This window comes from Mixophyes fleayi, chromosome 2, assembly GCF_038048845.1.
Source record: "Mixophyes fleayi isolate aMixFle1 chromosome 2, aMixFle1.hap1, whole genome shotgun sequence".
Classification (NCBI taxonomy): Eukaryota; Metazoa; Chordata; class Amphibia; order Anura; family Limnodynastidae; genus Mixophyes; species Mixophyes fleayi.
Window position 1 is genome coordinate 189357232 of NC_134403.1, and position 11934 is coordinate 189369165.

At 38.9% G+C, this 11934-nt stretch overlaps 1 protein-coding gene across 2 annotated transcripts in view; it reads right to left on the bottom strand.

The window, feature by feature from the left end:
• Nucleotides 1-11934, bottom strand: part of AP2B1 (adaptor related protein complex 2 subunit beta 1) — a 61929-nt gene that overhangs the window by 36340 nt on the left and 13655 nt on the right. For both annotated transcript variants that reach the window (XM_075195151.1, XM_075195150.1), the window contains exon 6: nt 38-228. In XM_075195151.1, the coding sequence (XP_075051252.1) occupies nt 38-228 (191 nt within the window). The remainder of the gene's footprint in view (nt 1-37; nt 229-11934) is intronic.

Consider the following 11934-nt stretch of genomic DNA (forward strand, 5'->3'; position numbering starts at 1 on the left):
TAAGCCCAATTATTGTTCATCAGAAAGCGCCCCTCACCTTTGTGCTTCCCTTTCATCCTTAGGATTGTAGTTAGACAGACAGTCCAAAATGAAGATTTGACCCCACTCAGTGCATTCATTCAGGGCAGTCAGCAATTTGTTGATGTTTTGCGGGTTCAGGTCGAGCAGGTTGCTATTAGGGTGAGACTCACTGATTTCAGAGAGAGCAGCCACGGCATTGGCTACCACCTAGTTAGAGAAGAAGGGAAGTAACTAATTATTAAAAATACAAAGAAAAGTAAAGCTCATGACAGTGTTAAATACAATATTTGCCAGACAGTAATGCATAGTGATGATTAAACCTGGAGTTTGAACATTTGCTTCGCCAAAGGCAGAGCAAATATATTAAAGATATGCACATCAGTAGAGGAAGAGATAAATGACTGATGTCCTGTATATTGTTGCCTTCCAAATTCATTGCTCATAGCAAAATAACTGCTGCCAATGTGCAATATGAACTGCAAACACCATGTTCAAGCACAAATCGGTCAAGGAGAAAAGCATGAAATTATTGAGCATTAAAATGTCTCCCTTATTCCCATAAGTTGTCCCCCCCCCCTCCAAAAAAAACCCCATATTTAAAAATGATATCACAATATAGCACAAACGTGGGAAAAAAAACCTATGAAGCCCTGAACACATCAAGCACAGAGTGTAGTTTAATATTAGGTTAACCACATAGTATATATTATATATATTATGATACACAGCCTTTATTAAAAAAAAAAAAAAAAAAAAAAAATATCAGTAAAAATGAACATTTTATGCCCCACACTCCTTTAAAATTACCTGATGCAAACACACAAGAGGCCATTCTGGAGATATTTGAAAATGAAGAAAAATGGTCATTGCAAAATACCTGCTTATCAAAGAAGCATGTGTTTGTTTGTTTGTTTGTTTTAGATGACCATATATAAAAAGTTGGGAATACTTGCACATAGAGGACAAAGGTCTCAGGGTCAGAAAATCTTAGGGGTGGACCCCAGCAGGCTGGTCAGGGGCAGGATAGGCTGGGGGTACTGGTCCCATAGTGGGCTACTTTGGGCTGGGTCACCTGCATTTTTTTCCCCTTTAAAATGTTCCTAATAGGTTAAAATTCGCTAGCCCTCCCCTGAGGCTGGTTTATAGTGCAAAGAAAACCTCAAAGAGTGTAGTGCTTATAACCAAAAATGAATATAAAAAAGCGTGCACAATATGCACATTCATACACAATTTTCATATAGCATGTGCAACACCACGTACATCCAAAACACAAATTATTTAGCCATATATCATACCAAAACATATATTATCACTGTAAAATATATATATATAAAAACAATAAATTCAAATATATGTCACAACACATGTATAATGACAAACTCAAAAAGTTGGAGCTCAAAAATACAGTATCTAAATAATACTCCTAGTGAAAATATACAAACATGGCAGAATATATCGTATATATGTCCAAATTCTCTGCTGTTAATCTGTGGAATCACACAATGAATGGCTTCAGATTTAGCACTTATCCACATAGATTAGTTGTAAACGTAAACAGAGTTGGATATAGCTGAATAATAGCACAATCATTATTGTCCAGCTGATATAAATGTGCTCTGAATAGACCAGCTTGTGGTAACTAAAGACTGTCTGTAATGTATGCTCTTTATTTGTATATGTAGAGCACTATGACCAAATAGATTTTCTACTTGAACTGCAGGTTATTCTCCAGGTTATAAACACATCATATGTCCATAATACATTTGAGTGCACTCTGTACTGTAGCAGGTAGATTTACTACTCACAGACACCAGAATAATATAGCAGCCTCCTCACTCTGGGTTTGAACCACATAGGCTCTAATGTTCTGCTGTATTGGTGAGACCCTCCAACAGGACCCTCCGGCGGCTAACATCCGCTCGTGGAAATCACGGACACGGCTCTCCACTGTTTCTAGGTGTGCAAACTCCTAATTCAGAGCTTTAGATGAGTGAGTAAATAGCCTGGTGCAATTGGTGTCTGTAATTGTGGACGGTCATGTAAAAGTGACTTGACCTGAAACCTGGAGATAGTAGTCGCAGCTCTGTCCTTCAAACTTCAAGCGAATGTCAGTTCAATAAAAGGTTGCATTACTGCATCTTCTATACAATCAGAATGAACTCCTTACGCATATCATTATAAAATAACTTCATCAGAGGAGAAAATTACCATGGGGTTAAATTTGAGTTGCTCATGTTCAATCCTTAATATAAAATTAAGTAAACAGCATTTAAAAAAAAGTACTTAATCTTGCATACTCTCTAAAATTGCAGTAGCAGAGAAACAGTTTATTCTGAAGTCACTAGAATATTTGCAGAATCTGCCTCCTTTGCACAATGACACTGGGATAAGACTGCCAGCAAAACTACATTTCTATCAATGGCTTGCATGGCTCATAGGTTGTTTAGACCAATAATTTTTGTAGAGTATGGACAAAATTGCTGAAGTAATGTATTCTCCTTTCCAATAACCCACATCTTGTATTATAGGTTTTACTTTCCATGCAATTATTAATGCAGATATACTATGTTTATAGAGGTAATAGAACAAACAGAGTGTGCTAACCAATAATTTACATGCTGCATTAACATAGTAAGTACACAGAGTGGAAAATTTAGATAATAAACAGAACACTTTTTGGAAAGACTCTCACTTGAGTGTATCACAATGATAATTCATAGCCTGACCACTGGTATCTCAGAAAACAGAAGTCTGGATTGAGCGAGTGAAGAGGAGGCTGAGAAAGAGGCCATAATTATATCTCCATACTTCAATATGATCAATGGAAAGACGCAGTAGCCAAGCATAGCGGCAGCCGATTTTGAACACTACACGCTAATAAACTCAATTACATGCACTTGCGCTATCTTAGGGCTTTAAAAACCATCCTCTGAAAAGCTGGTCTTTGATTCGTGCTTTTGTGTGGTCTGCTGCACAAATGGCATGATTTGTGAATGTTTATATACGTTCCATAAAGTAAGCAAGGAAAAGTCAGAAACTAGATAGAAACACATGGACAAATTTACAGACACTGGCTGCTTTTTTTAGAGATGTTTTGGGATCTTCTGTAATGCCATAAATCCTAATAACACCAAATAGACCATAATGAGTTCAAACACTTACCAGATTCTGCCCACTACCACAATTGTAGCATTTGTCCATGAAAATAATTCTAAGAATGCCTAACAATCTAAAGTTACAAACACATTATGTAGGGTAATTGGGGTCAGAGGTCAGCCCATAAAAATGGCCAGAGACATGCTGCATAATTCCTATTGTCAGTATGCAGAAAATTATGTGAACTAACTTCAATGCAATCATGAAACACGTCTTTCACATGTCCAATTCTGTATGGCCGACAGAACAAAGCTACTCATAACATACATTTATAAGTACGACGCACAAAGAGTACAAACACATTTACTTAAAGCACTATGGTAATGGTCTACAAGTGACTGCAACATTACAAAGGTGCGCTGCTCATTACTGCTATGCTGGAGGCTGTGCAGGCAGACTATAGGCAACAGAAACAAGCTCTGGAAGCCTGAGCAGGGAGAGCAAGATATATAAAAGTAGGTACATCAGGCTGCTTTGTTGCTGTCACAGGGTAATTAGGAAATTAACTGCGTGTTTAACACAGCTAATGAGGTGTAATATGCTTCTGATTAATATGAATCTCCCACTTACTAACCTATTAAAACATTACCAATGTGCCGATTAGGGTGAAAGAGCACACATTGAAATGAAATTAAAGGGTCTGGGGAAATAAATATAATAAAAGCACAGAGATGCCAGTGAACAGACACAGATGTGGTGGTGACATGCTTAACTACAGAGATGCCAGACCCGCTGCTACTTCACAGTACAAGAGCAAAACATAGATTTTACGCTTGCAAGAGCCGTCACTTTGCATCAAATCACTGTGGCCAGAAAACAGTATTTGTCCTGTTTTGCAGAGTTTTGAAGTTGTCTCTGAGAGTTCATCTATAGAAAGAATTTCTTAACCTATCTCAAAAACTGTGTATGATAATTCACAAGGTCACTCCTTGCCTGCATTTTGCACACTTACTGAACAAAAAGCAGTATGAATTGTTCACTATGCTGCTGTCCAATCACATAATAGACAATACTGTCCAACATTTATGTAAATGATTGCCTTGAAGAACCCATAAGCAACATCAAGGGAATTACAGGCATCTGTCAAAATAGCACAATGTTAAACTTTAAGACTATATTAGCAGAAAAATAATGACCAAGTACAGAATTTTTTGAAAGATAGGAGGATATAAAACTTAAGCTTGCAAAGTAAACTAGAAAATAACACAACAGAACTTATGTCTTATGGAACATTGTCCTATGGACAGATGACAAAGTGAAGTTCTTTGGTTTACAACAGGTGAAGCTGGGCTGAAATTGGATCATGCAACAGGACAATGACCTGAAGTACATCTGCAAAACTACAATTGAATGGCTGAAAAACAAAAGTATCAATGTTTGGGAATGACTAAGAGAAAGTCCAGACATCAACAACACTGAAATGCAGTGGCAGGAATTTAAGACGGGAATTCAAGTGGCCACGAGGGAACACGCCGTGTCTACGGAACAGTCCGCTGAGAAAAATTACTGCTCGTTTTCCCTCGTGTCCCATAGAGATGTGATGAAAAATTAGCTGATATTTGTGTAACGTATTGGCCGGCAATGTACGCAACAGCAAACTGAGGCGATGGCCGCGACGTTGGCACCTCGCGGCCAATTGAATTCCCTTAAAAAAGTGCTATGCATACATGAATGCCCTGAAATATATACGTAAAACTTTTATGTAATAATTAATACAATAAGCTCTGGTATTAGTGAATGAAGAGATTTTTTTGTGCTCCTTACAATGAAGTTAGCACAGATATTGCTATGGATGCTTGACTCTGTTAGAAGTACTGAAAACATAACCGACATATTGTAGTAGCTTCATGATTAGCAAGAAATACACTGTATAAAAGTCATAAGCAAAAAATAGGCCAGATAAAACCCATTAAAATATGAATGTATTAGTGGATAACTTACTAGGCACCCCTGCAGAATATGCTTTTTAAAGCAGTAAGACAGGTAACAATGACTCTTGTGAACAAGACACAGGGATAATAGGCACATGACTTTGAAGATAACATGGGAGTGTATCAGGAAAAGCCACACTGCAGGGGTTGATGAAAGAGGCTGTCCAATGTTGGCAACAAGCCCACTCGTGCTATTTAGTAGAGTCCCAACACTCACATAAAGCCATGACTTTTAAAGAACACTTTTTAGGGCAGGGCGTCTATATCTGCAGCAGGAGAGAACAGACACTCTATGGTTTTCAATGAGACACACACAGAAGCAGGGAGCGACAGTGGGCCTCAGTCATTAAGGAGAGCAAAGTAAAAAAAAAAAAAAAAAAAATTTCCTCCTGGACAAACCATGTTACACTGCAAGGGGTGCAAATTAGTTTGTTATTTTGCACATAAGTTAAATACTGGCTGTTTTTCATGTAGCACACAAATACTTTATAGCTTTATTATTACACTGACATTTAAAGTTGATCTAGGACATGCCCTATCCCAACTATAAATATGTCATCATATTTTAAATTTACCTCCCCTTCCAAGGTAACATGTTTTTGACCAGGTGCAAAGTTACTCCTTTTCTATGCTTTGCTCTCCTTAATGAGGCAGCACGGTGGCGTAGTGGTTAGCACTCCTGCCTCACAGCGTTGGAGTCATGAGTTCAATTCCTATCCATGACCTTATCTGTGTGGAGTTTGTATGTTCTCCCTGTGTCTGCTCCGGTTTCCTTCCACACTCCAAAAACAAACTAAGAGGTTAATTGGCTGCTATCAAAATTGACCCTAGTCTGTCTGTCTCTGTCTGTGTCTGTATGTGTGGGTGTACATTAGGGAATTTAGACTGTAAGCTCCAATGGGGCAGGGACTGATGTGAATGAGTTCTCTGTACAGCGCTGCGGAATCAGTGGCGCTATATAAATAAATGATGATGACGACTCAGGCCCAGAGAGAGAAGAGAATAATATAAAGGTACCTGGCACTGTAAAGTATAGGATATTAGAAGCTACTGAGATTAACGTCTAAGCATAGGTCAAGGAGAGCTCAGGCAGATCCCGATATCCTTATATTTCATAGTTCACATTACTCAATATAATACACAAATTTCAGTTTGAACACGTTCAAAATGGTTTCACATCATTTAAATGTTCAATTAGCATTTTCTTTCTTACATTAATGGCACACACGATTTGAACTAGCCGAGTGGTGATATTAAACAAAATGTGCCCCAAAAGGGGTGGAAAATGTCTTCATTCTGATGAACAAACCGTTTTGTTATTGTTCACATTTCATTTTTAAGTACTATGCTGCCCCACAGTGGTACACCGATACATTGCAATCGCTATTTAATTTGCATCTAGTCTCCTAATTAACTACGGTGAAAAGAATATGATTTGCAATTGCCTTCTTGCCACATTCACTACTTTCTTAAAAATAAATGTGCTTATAAGCTTCAACTAAAAAGGAGCCCATAACATTACATTTTGTTTTAAATTATATTGCAAAATACTGTGTTTAAGGCAGACTGAGAAATGCAATATGAACGAATGACTATAGCGGTTTCAAATTAACAATTTCCAAGTGCAGACTGCCACAAATGAACAATGCCAGATTCAGAAACTTCTGCTTTAGTAAATCAAGCTTTTGTTTTCTTGCTTTTAACAATGCCATAAGGGAACATGGACTGCTCCAGGCTGCAGGTAGTTGTACACAAAAGTCCTTACTCCTATGTTTAAATGTATATGTTCACATACACAGGGAATCATGCACTCATTACTTATACTGGGTCGCCTTTGGAATTTGTGACTTTTATAAATGTACTTAGCTAGCATTGCGCATTTCTATGGTCACTATCCTGTGGTATCCTTATAATTAACTATAATGCAACTTGCTTATGTAAAACTGCAGACCAAAATATGGGAAAATTACTGTTAAGTTTTAGGAGTGGCATACAGACAGCATTTACAGATAGCTGCACATTGGACAGAGTTAGCCTCTTTGCCACATTCAACTTGATTCACTGCCCACCTACACCACCTTCTCCTTCCGTTTCACTGCCCATGAGTTTGTCCCATATGTCAAAGGCAAAATCCAACTGTATTTGGCACAATATTTCCTCATGCCACACATATACTCCTCCACTGCCCAAGGCATCCTCACCACCATCATCATTAATTTATATATCGCCAGCAAATTGCGTAGCGCTTTACAATTGGAGACAAACACATTAATAAACAATACTGGGTATTACAGACAGAGTGGTGCTTGCAAGCTTACAATCTATAGGACCCTAAGTTCAAACTGCCCCGTTACCAAAAAATGAACTTTCTGCACTCACTATACAATCTGCCCTTTCAACCCTATTAACTCAACTTTTCTGCTTCCTCTCCCTCACGCCATGGCCAGCTTTAAAGCAACTTTTCAACTTGTCTCTCGCCACATGTACATGCCCATCCTCCTTCAAACACGCGCCCATATGACCAAACCAACCGTTTGACCCAGCCTCTCTCTTTAACTAATTCCCTATTTCCCTCCTCGCCTTTGCCGGCAGATTACTCAAGGGACCTGTATACAACTGCCTTTTTTCCTGCTCACTCCCTTCTTGACCCTCTCTTCCGATACCCAACATTCCACTGAGACGGTCCACGCAAAAGTAATCAATGATTTTTTTGCAGCAAAGTCTAATAGTGTGTCTCCATATTCATGCTTCTGGACCTCTTTGCGGCTTTAAACAATTCACTCCATTGGCCTATGTGTTACAGTTCTTTCCTGGTTCACTTCCTATCTAACCATCTACTCCTTCAGTGTCACAACCTCTCCACATCCTTCCATCCACTTTTGCTATCTATTGGGGTCCCAAAAGGGTCTATACTTGGCCATCTGCTTTTCTCACTGTACACCTCCTTTGGTCTCCATTACCACCTCTATAACAAAACCTACATACCCTTTTATCAACTACACTACATGGCCAAACGTATGGGGACACCTGATCACATCCATGTGCCTGTTTAACATCTCATGGACATTAAAATGAAGCCTTCCTCCCCTTTGCTGCAATTACAGCCTCCACTCCTCTAGGAAAGCTCTCCACTAGATTTTTGAAAACTGCTGCGGGGATTAGCATTAATTCAAGAGCAAGAGCATTAGTGAGGTCAACTTTACACACCAAACTCGGGAAACCATTTTTTGATGGCCCTCACTTTGGGCACAGGGGCACTGTCATGCTAAAACAAACTGTTCCCCCAAACTGTTTCCACAACGTTGGAAACACACAGTTCTCTAGAATGTCATTGTATGCTGTTGCAATAAGATTTTCCTTCACTGGAGTCCAGGCCAAAACATGAAACAGCCCCAGACCAATATTCCTCGTCCATCAACCTTACAGTTGGCAGTACACATTTGGGTAGAAATCATTCTACTGGCATCTGTCATACCCAGATAATCATTCAGGCTGCCAGATGGTGTAGTGTGATTTGTCACTCCAGAGAACACATTTCCACAGATACAAAGTTAAAAATTGGAATTGTACATGGTGATCTAAGGCTTGTGGGCTGCTGCTGGGTCATAGGAACCCAACCCATGAAGTTCCCAATGTACCGTTTTATGCTGACAGAGGCAGTTTGAAACTCAGTATTTTACCCTAGGATAGATGATTTTTATGTGCTACAGCACAAGGTGGTCGGTCCCATTCTGTGAGCGTGTGGCCTACTGCTTCTCTGCTGAGCTGTTGTTGCGCCTAGATGTCTCCCCTTCACAATAACAGCACTTACAGTTGATCAGGACATCTCTAGGGTTTTAACAAGCTTTTAAAAGGTAATTGGCATACTGTGCAATATGAACCATAAGTCCTTTGACTTATGGTTCAGAAATAAAGATCCTGTATGGATTTATTTTAATGACTAGAAACTGAACCAGGAAAAGGAGTTAAAGCCCTATGTAAAAAATGTGGTACAAAAATGAGGGAGTTGGTTGCCAGAATGAAAAAACACTTCCAAACATGCACTCTGGGCCATGAGGCCCAAGATGAAGATGAAGAAGTAGATCTAGTCTAACATGGTGAACAGCAACAAAGCCGCAAACTGCAAAACTTGTGTTTCTTTTTAAGGCGTTAACTAAACCTAACGTATAGGTTTTGATTTACAAATCAGGCAAGGCAATTGCCAACTATTGTAACTTTTAACCTCATTGCTGTTTCTTTCCTTTTGCCGTTTGTGTTGTGATTAGTGTGTTGTTTGCTGTGCCATGCCATGATTGGCGACACTGTCAAGTCATTTAAATTGAATATGCCCCCCCAAAAAAAAAATAATCTGATTTAAAGACAAAATAAAAAAAAAAAGCATTTTTTTTTATTTTGTTTTTTAAATTGTGATTTTTTCACACTCTGCCTATCAGTGCCACACTAAAAATCACAGAGCTCTTCAGTATGACACATTCTACTTCTAATGTTTGACTGTGGAGATTGCATGGCTGTATGAATGTTTTATGTGCCTGTTAGCAATGGGTGTGGCTGAAACGGCCAAATACATCATGGGCAGCACGGTTGCTAAGTGGTTAGCACTTCTGCTTCACAGCACTGGGGTCATGAGTTCGATTCCTGACCGTGGCCTTATCTGTGTGGAGTTTGTATGTTCTCCCTGTGTTTGCGTGGGTTTCCTCAGGGTGCTCCGGTTTCCTCCCACACTCCAAAAAAATACTGGTAGGTTAATTGGCTAATTATCAAAAATTGACCCTAGTGTGTGTGTGTGTGTTAGGGAATTTAGACTGTAAGCTCCAATGGGGCAGGGACTGATGTGAGTGAGTTCTCTGTACAGCGCTGCGGAATCAGTGGCGCTATATAAATAAATGGTGATGATGATGATGTGCCTGTTAGCAATGGGTGTGGCTGAAACGGCCAAATACATCAATTAGAAGGGGTGTCCACATATTTTTGTGGCATCTTATGTGACAACTGTCTCTCAGCTATCACCACACCAAGGTCCAAATTCTTCTCTTCTCCCAGACTCATCACCTACCCTCATCTCATCTTTAACAACAACAAACAACAACAACAATACAATTTCCTCAGTCTCTCAAGCCTGCTACCTTCACGTAGCAGAATATGCCGTTTTCTTACCAAAAATGCAACCAAAATCACTGTCTATTCTCACATCATCAAACACAGAAACCACCTTGTATCTGACAATTCCCTTAACCATATGTGCCTGCTTTAATCTGCCATAAATTCCACAACACCACTGATCTTCCTCTCTCACGGTTTCACATGTACCACACCACTATGAAAATCCTTACACTGGCTCCCCATATGCTAAAGAAACCAATTCAAATTATTCACCTTTACCTACAAGTCCTCCAACGATGCCACCCTTTCATAAACCGCAAACTTCACGTCAAAATACTCTCCCATTAGGTTTTCTTAGATCTGTCCCTGATAACCACCTAGGACAACCGCCAACAAGGTTACCCTTATGCCACTAGTCGCCTATTAAAGTTCCTGCCATGCCTGATCAGACTGTCATTCAACTCTGTAAACGCCGAACGCTTTATTTAAAGATTACACTATTCCCACGAGTATACCCTTACAACTGTGCCAACATCCCTGTTTTATATATGCTCTGTTTTTCCAACTGTCTGGCACTGTGATTTGTGAATTATAACAAATTTTCCTTCAAAAAGTTAACTCCAGATTAGTGATCAATTGTTCAAGCAGAAAAAACACTGGTTTAAATTTCTCTTAACATGATGGAATGACCTAAAGAGAACATGTCAAGTTGCCAAGCAACCCGTCAACATTGCCTCAACCGGAGCATCTCTTCATGCAGAGTAATCTTCAAAGGAGGCAGAATGTTGCTAGGCAACCAGCTGCAGATACATGCAAAGAAACAGAAACCACAGGCCAAGTGTGCAAAAACCTATTCCAGCCTAGTTAGCTTACAGAACAAAATAAATTAAAATTTAGCAGTATAACAAGCACCATCTCTGCATAGCTTCCACCACGACAACACGGAGAAAATGCAAGAATCCATCGTAGTCTGGACACCATTAGCTCATTAGTGATAGACTAATGAATTTAGGACTGTTGAGAATTGTAAAAAAAAACAAAAAAAACTGACTAATAATAAGTCATTTTTCTCAGACTCTGTTTAGCCTAATTTATTCTTGAACTTTTCTATTGCTCCAAATTGCAGTGTTATTAGTTTTAAGAAGACACATTTTGAATTTCTCTCTACACTGTACTTTTTACCATTCATTAATGTAACCTTCAGGTTTAACTTGATTAAAAAAAAGTCCTCTCCAAGCAAACTGTTATTTCCAATGTAGAGCTTGCATACAGAAACATTAACATATCTAAACATTGATTCCTACATTCTTTGGGGGGGAAACATCTCCTAAAAGCATCAAAATACAATTACCGCCTCTATCTTCCTGTGAACCTACTAGCTTGCTCTCATGTCTGGCTTCTTGTTTCAATATTTATATTTCAATGTTGCTTACTACATGAAATGACCGATACTCTTATTGCCAAATCTGACAGACCCAAATAAAAATGTTTTGTGATTCTCACATGTGATTTGTTATACATTACTCCGTGTAAACTGCAGGTGACAAGAATCTGTTTATTGAGTACTGCATTTTTCTAGAAAGCATTCATTGTATACTGAACGTGATTTTCCTAAACATGCCATGGAACGTCAGTATCCATGCAACACACTTTAAATAATAAAAAACAAACAACAAAAAAAACACATAATGTGACACACTGTTGTACAAGGTTATATTATTTAACA